We start from the raw sequence: 20,555 nt of genomic DNA on the forward strand, positions 1-20,555 counted from the left end.
GACGTACTTGCAGTCCCTGAGTACCGTGATTACACTGAACCCCACCTGAGTGGTGCCACTCTGCATGGATTGTTTTCAGACTGCTGAAGTCCTGGACTGGACAACAGAAGGGCCAGTACACAGCAGTAGAGGCCAACAGGAGTCTGGTGTAAATTTGCTTGCCACAGCCTCCCTGTAATATGATTGCTGGAAGACTGCAGCCCTACCAAGATGACTCTGCAGCTCACTGGTTTTGGTAGCATGTCCCTCTTTTTTCCCCCATCATGAGCAACCCACCCCTCAGCAGATACAGTCTTCACCTCACACTTCCAATCTGCACTTGAGAACAGAGACTAATTTCTTTGAAAGCAGTTAAAGCTTACAACCATTTTATTGTGTCTTTCCAAACACAAGGCAAAATGGTTTTTATAAACTCAGAAGTCCAATTTTCACTTGCTTAGCGTGCTTAAGTCTCAAGAGTTACAGAAGAGAGAGAAAAAGTCTGAGCTCAAACAATTCCCTGCAGTAAGAGTGAAAGGATGCTTCTAATGTCACCAGAGGAGCAGCAGCAAGGAGTCAGCATCCAGCACATTAAAGAGCAGTAAACTCCTAATGAAAGCAGCTTCTGCATGTCCTCCTACGAATAATTCTTTTGTAATGGCAATGTTTTAGATCATCTTTCTTGATGGAAAACATGCATTAGCCCATTTTACAATAAGCACGACAGGTCATGCAATCACAATAAATATTTGTATTGCATTGCCCACATGTCCAATTAACTTGCCACATTCTGCAAATTGCCATAAAACACATCCTTCTCTCTCATTCCTTGGAATATTTTCCCCTACTCTCTTCAGAAGGAAAGGCCCAATGTCAGGAGTAGAGTATTGATTTAAATTTCTGTTATGGCACACTGTCACCTTGGACAGGAAGTAGGTCTAAGCAATGGCTTACATTTAATGTTGTACACAGTGTCTGCTCACAACTCTGATTCGCTACGCCTGAAAAGCACAATGACGTTAAAAAATATATTTATATATACATATAAAAAAGTACAGTGAGCAAGCAACAACCTTGATTGTTTCAGTTACCACTGCCTGTCGCTGGTTATGCCTGCTGCTCACGCAGGGGAGAAGAGGCATATGTCCTGGCCACCCACCCCAGAGCCATCCCACCCTTCTGCAACGGAACCACTAAATGATTCAGGAAACAGGGGTTCCTCTGGGCTACAGGGGTGCTCAGAGGGCTGAGGCAAGATGCACAGCCTTTGATTTCTAAACTAGGGATGTGAATCATGTTTCAGCTGCAAATAATTTTCACCTGAGAGCACTGCTTGCTGATAAAGGCAATAAAGATAACAGAGGAGTATGATCCTTCTGCATTTGCAAGCAGTTTTGCATCTGAGCCCTGCTCACAAGCAAAACTGTAGCACTGCTCAAACTAGTGTGTAAAACTGCTAACATAAGGACTAACATAATGCTAACAAAGGCTAACATAAAAGTTGCTGTCTCTCTATATTTTCCCATTCTTGATACATTTTTCATCTCCAGGAACTGTCTTTCTAATAACTTCGTTTTCAATCCATGCCCCAGGTACTTTGCCAAGAAAATGCAAGAAAGAACTGCTGGCAGTAAAGCTACGAAACAGACCGAGTAAGCAGGAGCTGGAAGACAGGAATATTTTCCCAAGGAGGACAGATGAGGAAAGACAGGAAATCCGGCAGCAAATTGAAATGAAGCTCTCAAAGTAAGTGTATCTAAGAATAGGGACAAACCTCCCTTTCCAATGAAATGGCCTCTGAGTATTGTCAGACGAGAAACTGGCACCCACCCGTGAGCCCATTTCCTGCCGTGAATCACAAACCAACACATCACATTTTCAGCTGTTAATAGTCACATAAAAAAATTTAACTGCTTCTTCTGTATGGAATCGCTTGATTTCAATGTAAAACAAGACAGAAGTCACTGACTGGAGGGGATAAAATTCTGCCAGATTTACCTGCAGCTCCATTGATGTAATTAAGATTGTTGAGGTCCTCCAAGAAGGCTAGTGCTTTAACTTCATAATATAGTTATGTGTTGGTTTTGCCTTGTCAGCACCAGCTGAATTTGAGGACAAAGGCAATTTCTATAGCTGCATACTCTTACTTGAAGAAGGGAAAGCTGCTCTGTGGATTGGTGGCTGTATTTCTGCTTTAAGAAGTAACTTCAGCAGCATTGCCTGTGCATGGGTAAGGTGTTTGTGCAAGCCCAGCTGCGGGGACAGTGGGGATGGTTGGCATGGTCTGGTTTAGATCAGTAACCAGGGCAACAGGGTAGAGCTGTGGGAGAAATAGCATGACTGTGGCAGGCAGCCTAAAGCAAAGATTTATGGTGACTGTGAGGCTCAGACTGCACCATTTGTTTTATGAGCGTGTGGTTTGTTTTTTTTTTCCCCTTGAAGAGCTACATTTGGATATCTGAAAGCATGAATATTTTAGATGAGACAAAGTGGAGTGCTAAATAATGTGTGCTGTGCCTGCCCACATTGGGACAGCACACACTGCTTGCCGCCAAAACGCTTGGAATCAAATTGAGAAACATGAACAGAAGTTCATTTTTGAGGCTTATTAAATATTAAATATCTCAAGCCTCTCCTGAAAGAAACATTTATTGATATTTAGGCTAGCTTATTCATGCGTATGCATTTGATTAAACTTTACCTCAGGGGACAGGGAATGAGACATGCATATGGATCAAAGCACGAGTCGTTACAGACCAGAGCTTACAGAAGGAAACACACTGCCATCACCACACTTGCCCTCAGCTAGGAAATGAGCTGCTGAACGAATGTAGATGAGAGTTGGGGTAAAGTTCATGATGCTCTGCAATGTTGGAGATGGAGCAATCACCGTCCTCCAGTCTCAGGAGCTGCTGTTCATTCTATGTAGCATGGTAGCACTTCACATGCAAAGGAGAATGGCATGGTGCGAGTGACTGCACAAGACAGAGCAGATGACAGTTCCTGTCACAAAAAATATGTACATCCTCTACAAGTAGAAAATACCACATACCAATTTATGTTGAGTTCCAAGAGTTACACCCGGAGCCAGTTATGGATGTGCCACGTTAATAGCCATCATCTTAGGAAAGAAAATAGACCTTGGTCATGGCCTTGCTCATCTAACATTGTGTATTTATTTCACAAAAATATTTCAAGCTGCACTTTGACATTGTTAATTCCAGTATTTCGGCTACTTAATTGCTTATGAAATGTCCTCATAGGTCAGGCACCTAATTTTATGTCTCTAAAATGCACAAAAAAAAAAAAAAGGTTTCCATCCCACTGCATCCTTAAAAACCAGCTGGACCATCACAGCATATTCACTGAGTGAGAAGATTCTCTTATAGCCAGCCAGCCACACCTCATGTTGCTGAAATGCCTGGAAGGTCACCTCTCTCTGCAACACAGCCTGCCTTCGCCTAGTGTGAAAGGTCTAATGGAATTGCAGCTTGAGGCTTTATCATTTTCTTTTCATTTCCTATTTAACTTGCTTAATAATGAGCCTGGAGAGTTATTGTAAAGGAGTCATAACTCAAGTCAAGTGTCAGTACAAGGATTTTAAAAGGAAGCTACTCTACTGGTGAAAAAAAAGGACTGGCCATCACTAGAAGCCAGGAAATGTACTGTTTATGGATAAACGCAGGAAAGATCTGTCTCTTGCAATCTTACAGAGCAAGCTGTGGTCCAGGCTATTAGTCTCAATGGTAATGTCAAGAGGATGGCTAAAAGCCACCTTTGTTCCAAGGGCTGGAAGACGGGCTTTCATTTAGCTCCTTCCTTCTGGAACATGGCAGGTTCAGCGCATCTTGGGGAACAGACGGTGCAGAGATCGCTGGGATAGCCAGGAATGGCAAAACAGATTGGAAGCAATCTCCCACACAACTTCCAGCACATATGTGCACTGGCAGAGCTCAGCTCTTAACTCATCCACCAGAATAGAACGTGACCATGCAGACAAGCTCAGGTGATGGATACATGCAGGAAAATATTTACGCCAGCAAAACCAAGCACGTGTCCAAAAAATAACAACAATAAATCCCAAACCTAAAAGTGGGTACTGGTAAAGGCCAAAGAGTCAAGGCACTAGATACATCCCTCTGGAGTTTCTGACTAGTTCTCACTCCCCAAGACCCAGACCACCCCAGAGCCCCCACTCAGAGCACAACCCGGCAGTAGCGTTAAAACATAACCATGCTGGGAAGAATGAAAATCCAGGATGAGATTTTGAGGTCTTCACAGTCATTCATTTAATGGTACCTGTGCGGCTTAATCTCTCTGTAGATGTGGCAACTTGGAAGTTTATAGCTAAGCAACACACCACTGAACACTCAGGTGTGAAGTACTGCCAGGCAGTTGGGACCCAAGAGCTGTGTGCGCTCTCTGTACGATTTTGCCATTACCTATGCAGATTAGAGCACATTGCTGCTGTACTGGCAATGCTTTGATAATAGCGATGGGACTTGCCTGCTGAGATATGAATCTACATGTACCATCAGGCTGCAGACCTGTCGTTTCGCACAAGAGAATAATGTACGGGCAGATTAGAGAGTTGTTATTCAATAGCTGTCTGCATAAGAACAGCAAGTAAACAAGCAGTTGTTTTCAAGATCAATATTTTACAGCTCGTTTGTAGGGATTTGAAAGCCTATAGTGGTCTAGAAAATTGCCTTTCTCACAGCTAACACAGCCTAGCTCTGTAATCTGGAGCGAAAGCTGTGCTGACGTATATAATGTGCAAAATATACCAAATAACAGTGTCTAAGTAACATAAAAGATGGGGAGACAAAAGAATAGCATTTTCTCAAAACCACTGTATTTTTTTAAGTGGTTCTAGTTGAAATACATTTCAACAGTAGTTGAGAATCTGGCAAGAAAGCCAACTCTGGTATCACGCTCACGAGTGCTTATGCAACCAAAGCTAAAATGCTTATTTTTCTTTACTGTCCAACCCATTCCTTCTAAAAAAGAGCACAAGGAGTTCTATTAAATCTTTTGGGCCAGATTCTACTTTTACAGCAGTGCAAGTCCACTTACTTCAGACTTACTACTGACTGACAGCACTCAGAGTACGGAATCAAGGATTCATTTATGTGCACTGCTGCTTTTCAAAAGCACATTTCCCATCTCCTGCGCTCCCAAGCCAAATTGGTCTACCACTTGTTGCCGTGGAAACATGCACTTCTCCCTCCGCCTCCATCCAAAATGGCAGTATTCCATTTTCCCCAGATTTCCCTTTCCAGTCATGTTTTCTCTTACTCATTCATGCATCTCCAGTGCCCCAGGCCCCGGCATGTGCCTGCGATGTTCTACTGTGCATTAGACAACGGAGATTTGGATACTCCAGCTCCCAACAGGTCTTGTTTCCAATTATTATGTGTTCGGAGTGCAGATAATAAGCCCTCAGTGGAATTCAGTGAATTGAGAGCTCTTTGTGTCAAGAGGCAGGAAAGGCATCTGCAAGTACGATTATTTGCAATAACTGCTTTCTGCCTTATAGACTCACTTTGTTCTGGAAGGGGTTTAAGCTGAGACCTGGAGGAGTAGAATAGTTGCTAGACTGAGGAATGACGCAGGAAAAGGGGTTGTTTAATTAAATTCGATATCTGACTGTTTAGAAAGTTCATGTTTGAAGTGCCTGGGTGGCTGATACTTCTTGAGCACGCTTTGTCTAACCACAGTTAAAGACACTCCGTTATTACTTAGTGTTTCAATGAAAACATGAATTCTCGGAAAAGATTATACTTGTAATTTTCACTTCATGTTCTGTTTCACCTCCTTGGATATTTGCATAAGTAGACACGACGCATTAAGCGGCACTTAAAAGATTATGGAGATGGGAATTCTGATACAGCAGTGTGGGCATAGAAGGAGTCGGGCAGGAAGAATGACAGTTTCGTGGACTCTGAGAGGAACCAAAACTCAAGCACCTAAAACTGAGCACAATCATATTGAAAATCCTGGCATGGACAAGCAGATGATGCTGGGGCAAGGTTTCATAGCAATGTAAATTGAAAAAAGCAGTGGCTTTACTCAGTGCTTCACCACATCTGGGCATCTGTAGTTCTAGTGCTGCCCTGAGGTTCTTTGAAAGGCAAATTAGCTTGCCCAGGAACTGCAGACGTAGCTAGATGCAGACCCTGGTCTGGAGCTCAGCCTCACGTAACAAAGCGTGAAGTTCACAGCGCCTCTGAAGCCAGAACAACACCAAGCAAACAGCATTTCAGATATGCAACCTAATAGCATAAAGCACGAGAGTCCAGCATGGAGCAGTAATAAAGGGAAACATTACCTACTGTGCCCTGTTCCCAGGAAGAGCAGGTGCAGTGCCATTTCCTCACAGAAACATCTCAGCACAGCTTTGCTCACTGGAAAGACATCAGCCCTCCAGAGGGAAAGTGGGCTGAATTCACAGGGCTCTGGGGAGTATTTCATCTGAATTTGATCAAAGGGGGAGTGAGGTACAAACTACTAGTAGCCCTAATGCAGAAGGCTATCAAGCAGGCACTGAACTTAGCCCAGTTTAGAGACTGGCCTAAATTCACCCAGAGATTTTTGAGTTATTTTTGTTGTGTATTGTTTTTTTTTTTTCTTTTCTTTTAAAATGAAGCCCTGACTGTGCTTAAACTGCTGCTTGCTGGAGTAGAAATTAGGGAACTGCCCCAATTTCAGATCATAATTTCAGACCGGCTGGGAAGACACGGCACAGATTTATTTCAGAGACAGAAGGGCAGGCACAAAGAAGAGATTGTCTGTCACCGCTAATTAGCTGTGTACAGTTTAATACATGTCCTCCTCATTTGGCAGGAATCATCCAGGTTATCTTGTCACCGATGCTAAAAATAACCCCAGCGAGCTCAGCGTGGGTGTCTGCAGCAGCTTCGGCTCCTCGCACATGACGGGAGCTATATTTAGAGCTGTGCTCCGACTCCGGGGGCGTGCGTGCAAGCCGAGGGAGTCTCCTGCTCTCCCAGCCCTGCAACATCCTGGCAGCAGGCAGGCTGGGGGGATGCTGCTGGAGATTTGCACAGGGATGCTGCTTGTGGCGTGTTTCATGAGGCTGTGCTATTTTATTAACAGCTTGCACAGTACTCAAAGGCTTTTAGACCTGGTGCTGTGTGAGGATTTGGAATTTTTTTCTTCCCATGTTTTCCTCTTTTCCATTATGGACTCAGTTTTTCAGGCTACAGAAAAGTATATATATACTGGAGGGAAGAGGAGTAGAAAGACTGGGAAAAGACTGGGGGAAATGCAAGCAATGGCTGAGATATTTCAGGACTGTTTCCAGGACTTCGACATTCGGATCCCATAAGCATTAATGTTCCCTGTGTCCTTTCTCAGTCAGGCACTGACACAGCTGGAAATCCTGTTCTGTACCCAGTGACTGGCCTTGCAGTCAAGAGGTGTTTGCTCCCAGAGTTACTTTGGGGCGGTCTTCAAGGATAAAAATCAGGAGGAACGACAAAGCTCAAGTTCTCTTCACGCCTCCAAGCAATGAGTCAGTTTAGCCTCCTGTTTACGGTGCTTTTCAGGTTCAAGGGAGCTGCTGTGCAGCTCAAATGCGTGTGTTAGAAGAGGTTCAAGAATAACTGCACATGACATACCTTAACGACATTGTCCCTTCTCTTAGGGCTGAAGAGCTCTTGAGAAAGGTAGCCCTTGTTCCCTTTCGTTTATTATACTTGCAAAAATAGAATGAACTTCACCAATGTGAATCCCTGATCAGCAAGTAACAAACCCAGCCCTCTGAGTGTGTGACCATAACAGATCCTCCAGACAGAAACCCTTTAACCAGCGGTGTTTGCTTGCTTCAGTAATGAAGCACAATACACGCACAATTAATTACAGAACACCCTATCAGCCCTAGGCAAGAGCTATGATCTGCAGCTGATCCAAAAGAGCAGTTTAATGTATCAGAGCAGCCCACTCACTGCATGCTTGGCAAAAAATTATTTTAAACACAATAGTTCTTTCATAAAGGGTTGCAACAGTGAGGATTTAGTTTTGTGTTAGTTTTTGATCTGCACGTTGTGCACGACTCAAAGCTGTTCTCGGTGCAGGTTCACATCTCTAAGGATTGAGCACGCACCTCCTGTTGAAGACTTTGGGTATTGGTGCAGATGCGGTGAAAAAGCATGGCAGAGAGCAGTTAGTTCTGCCTGGGGACAAGAAAGTTTCACATGACTGGGTCACTGCCAATAAAAGATTTCCTTCTGGGAAGACCAACTACTTGTACTGCTCTGTTCTAGTTCCCTGACTCCAGTGCTGGGAATTCACAGTCAAACATGTTTTCCACGGCACTGTGAAGGCAAGGGCAGCAGGTCAGTGCACAGCAGGGAAGGGAAGAGCAGAGCAGCAGGTGTAAACACAGAAGGCAGTATTGAGGGCCTTTTCTGGGACACAGAGTCAATTCCTTGAATTGGTCTTCTAGCATAAGTGGCACATGTAAAACTGGAAAAAAAAAAAAAAAACAGTTCAATCTATTACAAGGGAACTTAGTTATATAAGTAAACTTGCAGCAGAACTGCTAAAGCAAGTGTAATTAAATAAGGAATAATATTTTTAGAGAAGAAAATAGTGTGTTTTGCCCTGCCAAACTGCTTACAAATAGCATCATGTGTTTGGGCTCAGATCCCCTCTCAAAAACTAGGCATCAGCATATGCCTGAAGATCTGGGCCCCAGCCCTGTAAAGTGACAGGCAGTCATGGAACAAAATGGAAATCTGCAGAAAGCCAGTAGCGTTCTGTAATGCTTCAACTTACACTAGGTTATCATTCAGGTCCTTAAGCTGGTTTGGATCTGCAACACAAGTAATTACAGAAAGAAATTGCTTTAATTTAATTTGCAGGGCTTAATCAATAGGGACCAAAGTAGGCCGCTCTGGTTGTCCCAGCCATTCATGCTGTCCTATGACAAAAGCCTGGCCAGAACAAGGTGCTGCAGCAGTTATGAGTCAGGTGGCAATGCAGGCATTCGTGGTGGCATCCCTTGCCATTTGGAGGGATGGTCACTGTGAGATTACTTTGGGTTAGGTTTTTGTCTTAACCTGTTCATAAAATTCAGGAAAAATGCTTTTTGCACTTAATGCCAAGCACTTACTGCAAATGCAGTTCAAACAGAAGCAAGATGGGCAGTGCGTATCTGAAAGACTATGAGTTGGTATAAGCAAAATCTAAGCCTGAAGGGGATTTGGCTGCACATTTTTCAGTTTTAATGTACCCAACTTCAGATTTGCCACTTCAAATCATATAAGAACAAAAGAAAAGAGGTTTGCATTGCTCCCCCCATCCCCTTTTCTTTCAAACCTAGCCAACTTTATTTGTAGAGTGGATATAAATGAGTTTCGCCATACCTATTGCTGTGAGCTGCTTACGGAATACCCAAGCAGTTAGAATTTACTTCTCACACAAAATTTGTAGCGTTTTTTAGATAGGAAAAGGGAAAAGAAACTTTCTTTAGGTGTGGAATCACATTTGCGAACACATACCTGCAGGGCCTACAGCGAGCACCACAGCAGCAGCAGGTTCTCACTGATTTATGGGGCTGTGCCGTCAGGTGAGTTATCTGCACCTTTGCACGAAGAATTCAAGCACGTTTTTAGACTTTCTACCAACAACTGGCCAAACCTGTTGGCTCACCAGAACAATCCAAGGAAGCAGCAGTTAATACATTGATGTTGCTAGCCCCCCAAATACAGTTCCTACCATTTCCTTCTCCTGCAGCTCTGAGCACAACTTCTGTGGCCTCATTCATTCAGGATCTTAATTCCTCCCAGGAACAGAGGCTTGGGATTGCCACTTTCACAGGGCAAAACTGGGTCAGTGTAGCACAGTTTCTACCTTTCTGAAATAATCTTAGGGAAGGCTAGGGGGTGAAAAGTAAAGGAAATAAATTTTTAGAAAATAGGCAAAGGGAAGGAGAGGAAACAGGTCAGAACAGAAGGTCTCCGGTTTTAATCAAACATTCCTTAATAAATATTGTACAGCCATATCAATTATTCAAATGTAGTTCTAGCTAAATCTTTTTGATTTTATTGCCTGTGCCCACCTGGCAAGCTGCGGCTATATAATCAGGTCTTGTGGGGGTTCTCCTGGTGAGGTGGTTTTTATTTTTTTGTATACAACTTGGGACCTACTTGGGTCAAACAGAGCACTGCAGGTTTCCTTTGGTATCTGTTTTTCAAGACGTTAAATAATCCAAGTGGCCAGCACACTTCCTTGACCTCTCCAGACTCAAGACAATTTTTTTCCCCTAGAAATCCTTATCTTCTATCTTTTTCCTGTAGCTGTCATGTCACACATCAAAAGGCTGAAAAGGACGCTCAGTCCTTTATCAATCCATGCTCGAGTATTTAGCCAGTGAAGTGAAAAAGAAAACAAATAGCACCCTGTGAGGTTAGGGACCTTCTTCGGCTGAAAACCCACTTCACAGATGGTTATCCAGGCAGCTGGGAAACACACCTAGCACCTTGGTAAACCTGAGTCTTAAATCACATTAGAAACAGGTTTCTTCAGTCCAGTTATTTCAGTGTTGTACAAAGATGTAACAGTTTTGTTTTATTAAAATGGTACAAAGTACTACTGGGCCAAGACACAAACAGCAGAATAAAAACATGAGAGCCTCACTGCTGAAAAATAGCCCTCGAAATCAAGACTGCATGGCTCAAAGATGAGCAGCCACTGCCATTTGCTGGAGATGATTGTATTCATCGAGCAAATCAAAGTCTGAATGAATTAATACTTCATCAGTTTTTCAGCAATAACGTTAAAAAATTAAGAGTGACGATCTGACAGTCTCTCCAGATAGCAGCTGGTCTATTGCAAAGAGACCAGCCTAATTTGAGGGTGTCTGCAAAAGCCATTTTCTGGACAGGCTAAACTACAGCCTTATTACTGTAATTATCACAGGGAGTGGCTACAGTGCTTTCAAATACCACCCAACGGGAAAAACCGTCCTTCTCGAGAAAAGATTAAATAGACCAGTACTAATGTCATAAGGAAAGTTGTATTTAGAGACACCATGTAATTACCCTTAAAGACTTTAGCCTATACAACAAAAAGGAAAGAGATAACATGATAGGTGTGTGGAAATAGCAGCCTTCGTGCCAAGGGTGAGTGGGGCAGGAAGGTTGGGGCGGCAGGGACTCACGAGCAGGCTGGGGGCCCTGGGTTCAAAATTCTAGCAACTGCAGGGGAAAAAAAAAAAATTACAACCATGCCAGAAATGCCTAGAAAATCTGCATGAAGGAGCTTGGTTGCACAAAGAGAAGGCCTTTTCTAGCTTTGATAAGGAGTCACTGCCATCTTACATTGCCCTGCTCTGCTGTATCTAGCAGACCCTCAGCAGGCAGACAGCAACTCTGAGGAGGTAAAACTGAATCCCTCCCTGAGAACACAGGGAGCCCAAAAGTCTTCTGTCGTAGTCTTGCACTTTGACAGTGAAAGACAGTTCATGTTGTACCCCAACAAAACATAGCAGAAATATGAAAACTAAATGCTCAGGTCATGAAATGTGACACAAGTTCTTACATTATATTCAGCTGAGGAACACCTACTTCAAAAGCTCAGAATTTCCTGGCCTGGCTGCATTTTGCCAGCAATATCTGACTGGATTTATACCATCACCACTAAGCACAGGATCCAAAATGGAACTAAAGAGGGTCCCAGAAGCTTCGAGGAAGAGCACACAGAAGATAACGTTTTAAAATTCAAATCCTGTCTGCATTTTCTTGTAAGTTAGCTGGTCTGCAATGCTCAGTGTCATGCTTCGTGGCCTGAAATGACAAGTCATGCTCCTCACACAGCCCAACTTGAAAGACAAACAAAATCAATAAAGTACCATTTGCTGCAGGAAGTTGGAGAAGGTCTGCAAGTCTGTTTTTTCAGACAAGATGTTTTGCCGTAACAGGGATAACCATATAAATCGGCTTTGCAGAGCACTGAGAGAGACAGTGGTGAAATAACAACAAAACTGATGATTATTCCTGTTGTGACCAGAGGACCTGGCCAGGTACCCAGCCACATCTTTGAGCTATCAGTGGAATTTCTCACTACAGTCTGCATGCTGATGGCAGGAACAGTCTGCATTGAAAATGAACAGATAACCTCCGATTTTGAAAAACAGGTTAAAATAAAATAAAAGTCAATGCGGTAATGAAATAGGATTTGGAGTGTGTTGTGGGCAAAGGCTGCATGGCTCAGGCCAGCTGTGGTTAATGATAGCAGGACAAGCCATAGGTCTCGCTGTGCTGTAATGCTGGGCTAACAATAGCATGCACGAGTGGAACAGAAACGAGTACAACAGATGGTGACACGCTGTCTGGAGGCAGGGATATCCCATCCGTTTGGAGATGCTGTGTGGGTGAGTGACAGCAGAGAACTAGAAAGTGCTTATGTTGCCAGGGAGAGAGTTCCCAGAGAGATCCCTGCCATTTGGTGGCAGGTGTGCACTCACACACATGGTCCCAGGAGGGACTGTCTATCCTGGAAGCATTTGCAATTTTAGGAATCGTCATTTTCTTCCCCCCCTTTAGGGATTACACAAAGCCAAGACACCACTGTTTGACTTGATTTACTTCAGTGATTAAGAAAGCTATCCCTCGGCATAAAGCCTGACATTACAACCAGTTTGCACAGCACAACGGCATGCCCCTTCTCCTGTTAGGGCTGGAAGCTGCTGGGTTAGGAGGCTCACTCAGCTCAAAACCACCAGCTCTGCAGTCAACTCTTGCTTTAAGCAACACTTTGCAATGGCCAGTACACCTACAGCTCTTTATCCGCTGCTCCACAGGCTTTGCAGATTGCCTAAGAGTCCCTTATATAAAGATACATGTTAGTGAGAGCAGGGAAATATATTCTGCAGGGCTTGCATTTCTTGGGGAGGTTCTCAGCAGCTTGTATCCCTGGCAAGAACGGCTGTTCTCACATGATTTTGCATTAATTGACAGGGTGGAGGAGAATTTACATATAGTCAGCAGAGGCAGGCTGACAAGTGATGCATACCAACATTTCTTTGTCTACACTCTGCAAATCCAGCTGTGATTTCTTCCAGTGACCCAAATCCACAGTGGTACATCACAATCACATCTGTTTATAGTGGCAACTGTTAGTATATAAGTGGACAGTATTGCAGGGTTTTAATACTGGCTGTGCAGCAGTGAACACCCTAGCTGAACTCAGGACATTTCGGGACACTTCCACCCATGTACAATCTCTCTACTTGATGCACTCTGAAACGTAGCCTGTGCTACAGTTCAAACTGACACGTCTTCTGTCTTTTGGCCCCCTGTTCCCGTTCCCTCTGACTGCAGTGACTGAAATTGCATTCCTGGCTGTGTGGGAAGAGGATTCATGAGCCTGGAGATGCCTTATTTCTTACAGGGCTCAGGGATGGCTGGCAATCCAGCCCCAGTCTCTCTGGGGGATATCAAGCAGAGGCATTGTATTAGGCATCATTTATACAGTGAAGTTTAAAAGAAATAATGAAAAAATGTTTTTTTAAACATATCATTACTCAGTAAGGACCCAGGAGTACATAACTGTCCCGCTAGGAATATCAGAAGGTCTTAATAAAATGGCAGGCCCTACTGCTGGGCTAAGACTCGCTTCTGGTCTGCCAGTGAGCAACTTGCAGGCTCCCTGCTGTTTCTCAAGCAGTTGCTATCAGAGTTGATTTTAGCATCACTTCAGCAGGGACAGATGTCTTTATTTAAAATAATATAAAAACTAATACACACATAATGGGATAGAGCTAAACCCCTAGGATTTATTATCATTCCCTTTGTTTGCTTGTCCTTAAACATCAAACCCACAATGTTCTCAATTCGCCTGAGATATGTAATACTGATTTTTTTTTTTCCTGGAGGAACACAGGGCTCCAGAGTTGTTTTCCTGCTTCAGAGAAAAATATTAAGAAAATGTATTGCTTTGCAACGAAACATTATTCACCATTTTCAGTGACCTGCACAGCGTGACCTAGATCATAGCCAGCATGCAGTTTCAGTCAGAAGACCCTTCAACATATATTTTAATACACACTCTTGAGCCCTCATCAGCCTCCAGCACAGGAGTTGCACTGGGAGCCTGCACCGCTTGCACTGTAATTTGAAGAGCATGTTCTTTCTGCAGTTTTTCTCGCTGTGCTATTTTTAGACAGAATGTATTCCCCAAACCCGTTCCTTGCTTAGCTGCAAGGCAAGGCTGAAGCAAGAGCGAGTGGTATTGCTGCTCACACTGACATTGCTATGAAAAGAAATGCTCAAACTACAACCTCAGAGCATGTCGCTGGCTGAATAATCAGCTGTACTTTCATCACCTTAATGACTAAATGTTGTAGTTGTGCTGCAAACAGGACAGAGCCACCACCTAGAAGCTCTGTTAAACTGAGTGTGGGGGAGCACATGGAGGGGAGAGAAGGAATCTCCTGTTCTGAAATAACCACCAACTATTCCATTTACACCAGAACTTAGCCATGTTGGTTCTTGTTTATTCATAGTTGAGCTGAAAATCCAAACCCATGTGTCAGTCCCGGAATGCACCACAACATCCTCTAAGAGTTCTCAACTGCACATTGAAAGAGGTCTGAAAGCAAAAGCTTCCAGAAGGTGATGGGAGGATGCTCAGCATCTTCACCGAGCCTTGCGGCAGGCCTTTGAACTGAAAGACAGGCTCCGTGCTCCAGCTGCGCCCAGCCTTTCCTCCTCACACCTCCAGGAAAAACTACCAAGCCAAAGGTCAAATGCAGCAGGGCTTTCACAGGTGGTGAACAGTGCTTACCATATCGCCTCCTCCAGCCGAATCCTCTCACTTAATTAGACACTGGCTCTGTTGGTGTATTGCAGCCCACACTGTGCTTATCCTTAAGCAACACCACAGAACAGCAAACCTGTCACAAGGATGTGGGTCGCTCAGGGACAAAGGGCAATGGTACCTGGGTCGTGTTACAGCCTCATGCCAGGCAAGCAAGTGGGTTTTATTCTAACTGGAACCCAGACTACTCAGTGCAGGGCTTCTGTCAGAGAAACTGTAATAATAGACACCTGTAATTGCCTGGGAGGTGAGGGCCGACATAATTGACCGAACTCTTGCTGACTTGCAAATCCAGACAGAACTGAAAGCCAAATGAGTAAGATACATAATTAAGATGAGATACATGGCCACTACATTCATCTAGCATCTTGTATTGGGTAACCAAAGGCAGTTTTTTTTTTTTAATATTATTTAAAAAAAAAAAAACTCATGAGGGAAAATAGATGCAAATATCAGTCAATTTTAAACCAGTATAGTTTTGGCATGCAACTTGCAGAATTGACCATACCAACTCACCATTTTCATAATGCTCTCAAGCCTCCTACTATCAGAGAATAGCAACTACTTTTATCCTGTTATGGGAAATGCTGGCATGACACTCAGCTAACACTTTTTACGTGCTCCAAAACTGCCTTGGGGTGAAAACAAGTTTCTGTTTCAGTGCCTGCCTTCTAATTTTGTACAGAGCAAAGACTGTAAAAGGCAAGTCCCTCCTACCAAGGATTTACTACTACCCGTAATCGTACATTGCAAGCAGTGCTGCACTGCCACGGTTCAGTGTGTGGGTGACTCAAAGCCCTGGCACATATCCTCTTCACAGTCACTTATAGGAAGGATGAAAATAAATTTCTTGTTGAATTGAACACGATGTTCTGATAATAGAGATGCCAATTTAAGAGGCAGAGCCTCTCTCTCCTGACGGGCAGCAGACACAAGCTGCTTCATGAGGTAGTGGCACAGGGCTCTCCCATTCCTCTGCCCTTTCCTGTTTCCCTGCTGGGCTGGAAATCTACTGTGAGAGGGGACCCAACCCCCCCTCCACCCAAGCCTCCCAACTCTTTCTGCAGAAGTACCTGCCACAAGAGACAATCAATGTGAGTGCTGCCAGCTACAGCTCACTTACTGAAGGCTGGATTGATTGTGCACTTGTCAGTGCAGAGTTCACGGGCACACACACATGTCCAAGTCCATCCTCCTCCTCCCCCCTTTGTCAAAGATTATCAGATACACATGGCCCTAACTAAAGGCAAGCAGAAGAAAGGATTCCAGAGTGTGTTTTTTGGCTTCAGCTATAAATCTAGAAGAAATTCATTTTTATGACAATTATATCATACAGATACTGTGCAGCAGACACTATCCAGAAATACATTTGGGAAACAAAGAAACACATGAACACATTTAGGGGACATAAGAAGCCTCACGAACCAAGAACATAAGCATTTTGTAGTGGATTCCGCCAAACACTTGCTAGCACATGCTGGACAGCTGAGATCCTGCAAACTAGCAAGAGGAGTTGGACAGGATGGAGTGTTTGAGGTGTGAGAAATCAGCATAACCCCATGTGCACATGGGTGAGCTGCACCTGTTCCCACTTTGTCTTTCATCAGCTGCTTTATGCCCACGCCTGCAAGCACACAGGCAGCGCACCGTACTGCAGCTTTGCAGAGGTGCAGTTCCCACAACGGACAAAGCAGATATTGCTAAGGTTAACTACGAGGACAGAGAACTTAGCAGAGTCTCCTGCTTGTAAGACACATTGATGCATTGCCCATCTGTTAGCAGACCCTGGAATTCAAGCGACACGCAAATCCCCAGACTCCTGGGGATTCAGTCACCTGTAACAGCCCAATGCCATCAACCTTGTGTAACGCTGTTGCTAAGACATTCACTTCTTTGAATGTGAAGGAGAATCTGACTGTGTGAAGTAAATATTGATCAGCAACCACAGGCACGTGTGAGAGTTATTGGGCTCAGGAACATGTGACCTTGCTCCAGAGGGGACAAGCAATTAGTGGTTTTCCCCTTGAAAAAGGGTACAGTGCCTGTGCTCACGCACATGTCCAACATGGTAGGGTAATCAGTGGGACCTCAAACCAGACTCTGGCAGGGGAAGGCTTCAGCCTGCTCCACCAGACCAGCCAAGAGAGACTTCCCCACCCATCAGGTTAGTGGGGGCTGTGCTTGTTATCCCCCAGGCAGCCTGTTTTCATAGAATCATTTTGCCACGATTAAGCACTGCACATGTACATCAAGGGAAACAGCCAGACACGCACAGATTCATTGTCCCTCTCAGAGCCAGCATGGAGCATTCATGAACCTCACTAGATTTCCATGTGCACACCGTATGGAGAAAACAAGTGTCCTGAGGCCACGTGTGGACTCCCAGCACCTGGGGTACTCTACCACCAGGAGCACACATGTCAGCACCTGCAGGCTGCTCGCAAGGCCAGCCACAGCTGACTGCACTATCCTGCCACAGCCGGCTCCTCTGCCCTCAGGAGGGGCACTGCACCGAGACATGGGATTAAGCAAGTGTGTACATTTATCCACTTTTTAAGCCCACATAATCCAAGCAATTACTGATGAAAACATTCTGAAAACACCTCCCAGAACACCTTCCAAACTTCAAACAGCTGAAGAACACCTGCTGCTTGAAGGTTTATGTTTGTTTTGCATAGAAAAACAATAACACATAAGCTGTTACTTTTTCGAGCTTCAGAAACAGCTGGTCCCACAAGCAACCCGGCACCCCAAACTCATGGAGATGACTTTACCATTCTTTAGAAGAAAATATTGAGATTTTTGATTCAACACTTCAGTCTAGACTTAGAGTGTTAATGGCACATCTACAGCAAACTCTGTCTGGACCACATCCAAACACTATTTACAAGGAAATGACATTGGTGCCTCCAGTCCTGCTCAGTTTCCCTGAGGCAGCTGCAGCCACCAGCTGAGGTGGTGTGGATTCACCTTTCCTTACATCTGCTTGTGGCATGCTTTTGTGTAAATCAGGGGGGAAGCAAATTCCTGGAGCTAAGACAAAATATGGTAGTATTGATGACATTTATATTGTATGGTAACTGGACAGAAACAGGACTTGCCTACAGATTACTTCAGAGTTTTCAAGAAAGTTTTCAAGACCGTTGCAAAAATGACTGGCTCTATGGAGGCACTCAGAGGAAACGCTTCTGCCTGAGCAGGTAATGCAAACAAACCCCAAACCTAGATCTTAATATCTCTCAAAAACACAACAGCATTAATCAGATGCTCTTCTTAGTAACAGAAAACACATAACTAAATTTAATTCAACTAAAAAGAAACTGCTAGTGTGAAGTGACCAAGGAAGTGCACTACGTTAGTGCTCCCAGTGAAGTTTACAGTTACCTCACAGAGATAAAGCCCTAGCAGGGCCAAAAGTCTCCACATGAAAACAACAGAAACTGAAAGCACAGGACTCACCCATCGATGTCCATGACTGTATCCATATCTGCATCCACAGCTACAGCCACAACAGTGTTGCAGTGGTGGTGGAGCCTCACCTCAGGCTCTTGCACAGCTCCTGCCCACGGGGCTGTGAGGCAGCATGGTGCCCAGGCTGGGTGTGGGCTAGGCCCAGGGTGGAGCCCTGCAGCCACCCTCACACAGGTGCAGGCAGGTGTTTTGCTGAACCCGGAGGAAACAAGCCAGCACTTTTCCTCAGAATGGCCTGTATCTCTGTACTTCAAAATCCTCTCTGTGCACAGTTTGTGGAGATCATGCCACTGGGGGTTCAGCTCTTAGCCTTTATGAAGGCTTCTTTGTGTCCAGTACTTCATCCTCTGGCTGCAGTACAAAGCCTGCTAATAAGATTATTCTGCTGGAGTTTCCCTTTACTTAAGCACAGGAGATCTGGGCATCCCTTCTCTGGAGTCTTAGTTTCTCTCAGTACCTGCCTTCTGTCCTGTTCCTCTCAAACGAAGGTGAGAAGAGAGGCAGGACGCCATTCCCTAGGCCAGGTAGCCCTGAGGCGTGGTGGTTTCCAAAATGGTGCTGCCTCTCCACAGCGCAGCTCCTGAGAGGAAGGGCACTGAGCTCATCACAAGGGGGACGTTCTCTGTTTTTGTCAGTGCTGGGACTTTGTATTTTAACAGTGTGGGAGAAATAAATAAATAAATAAACCTCCAAAACATGGTGTGTGGAACACAGGAGAGTTCACAGAGCCCCACGGTGCCTGATTTACCACAGTGCAGCTCAGTAGAGATGTGTGGCCCTCTTAGCCAGGTTGTGCTCGCAGCAGCTTCCCCTCAGTGTGGTCAGCAGCCCTTGGCGCACACGTCTGGAGTCCTTCACCTCCACCATCTCTCTCCGTTTCCCTTTTGCTTGTGAGCGCAGCGGTGCTGGCTGGGCCCAGCCACTGTGCAGCATAGCTATCATGGTGGAGAAAGCAGACAAAAGGGGTTTTACAGCAAATGGAGGCTTCTTCCATATAGAAAAAATGATATAACAGGTAGAAACAAAAAGTGATGGAAACAGATGTCAGTAGTGTATCCACCTTCTTATTTTATCATGATGCTCGATGTATTTGGTCTTTTCACCCAGCTTCCCTGTTAGAACTTTATTTTTAAGAATAGGGCACTTCTGGTTTTGTGGATGTGGTAAAAAAGCTTGAAAGTGTGGTCTACATCTCTGAAAAACTCAAATAAAAATGCAGTGCCCTGTCATGCATATATATTTATATATGTGCATGTGTGTATCTGCACCTTTTACTTTTGTTGTGGGAAAAACTGAGGGTACACACAGAAATATGTTATCTCTGTGTACCCACCACATATTTATCAAAGTCAAAAAGGAAATAGGGTTTTAAATAATTAACCAACATAAATACAGTAACAATATATGTAAAACTATACAGAGCATTCAATAGACATATGTATTCTCATACTTATCATGCTTTAATCATTCTGTTAGGCTTTTAATCCCTCAGTTTAAAGGAGGCCTCTGAAATGTAATGTACAGATTAAGGGAGAATCTATAAAACTTACATGGAAGGGTTGTAATTACAAATGGCTTGATAGGCCAGCATGTGATCAGTACATCAGGTGGACATTTCATTTCCAGATAAACTCTCAAAGTTAGTTACTCTTCCCTGTTTTATATTATAAAATGCACATTAATCTATTTCAAACAAAACTTAGTCAGAGAGGCATCATTTCTGAGACATAGAGGGAAATGAGTGAGGAGGGAGAAACGAAGGAGTAACAGGAATTAAAAATATATGTTTAAATACTTCAGTAGGGCATTTCAGCATCACTCAGCATTTCAGTTTGGGTTATTGCAAATTCCATTGATGGAGTATCTGGCTCATTATTCTGTAAAGAAGAGACTGAGAGAAAATTCTGAGGTGATGCAAAGTGTTAGGTAAGAAGAATGAGCATTAGGCTACAGGTGTTTCCAAGTACAAGAGCTCTCCATCTATGTTTTCTGTTGGTGTAAATCTGGTATAGTAGTTGTGATGCATTCTTGTTGCTGAAAATGAGAGCAGAATTTGGCCTTTGCAGTGATCACAAGGAAATTAATTAGAAAAGGATAAGGAGTGACATTCATATTTTGTGCTGTTGATCTGATAGCATATGAATACAGAGCTGATGCTAAAGGTATATTTGGTAAGGCTTACAAAACCAGGAGAAATTAGAATTAGACATTTTTACCTGTTCTTTAACAGTCTGATAACAGTTACTTCATTTTTTCAT

General features: G+C 44.0%; 1 protein-coding gene and 1 long non-coding RNA gene across 6 annotated transcripts in view; one reads left to right on the plus strand and one right to left on the minus strand.

Moving 5' to 3' along the window:
• Positions 1-20,555, plus strand: part of PHACTR3 (phosphatase and actin regulator 3) — a 105,542-nt gene that overhangs the window by 75,051 nt on the left and 9,936 nt on the right. For all 5 annotated transcript variants that reach the window (XM_040575440.1, XM_040575438.1, XM_040575439.1 and 2 more), the window contains one exon: positions 1,572-1,725. In XM_040575440.1, coding sequence (XP_040431374.1) covers positions 1,572-1,725 — 154 coding nt within the window. The remainder of the gene's footprint in view (positions 1-1,571; positions 1,726-20,555) is intronic.
• LOC121078867 lies at positions 1,520-18,956 on the minus strand. Its single transcript, XR_005824771.1, has 3 exons — positions 18,286-18,956; positions 15,444-15,446; positions 1,520-1,532 (listed from the first exon to the last, which is right to left on the minus strand). It is a non-coding gene; the product is annotated as an uncharacterized LOC121078867 (long non-coding RNA).

The sequence above is a fragment of the Cygnus olor genome, chromosome 16, assembly GCF_009769625.2.
Source record: "Cygnus olor isolate bCygOlo1 chromosome 16, bCygOlo1.pri.v2, whole genome shotgun sequence".
Lineage (NCBI taxonomy): Eukaryota > Metazoa > Chordata > Aves > Anseriformes > Anatidae > Cygnus > Cygnus olor.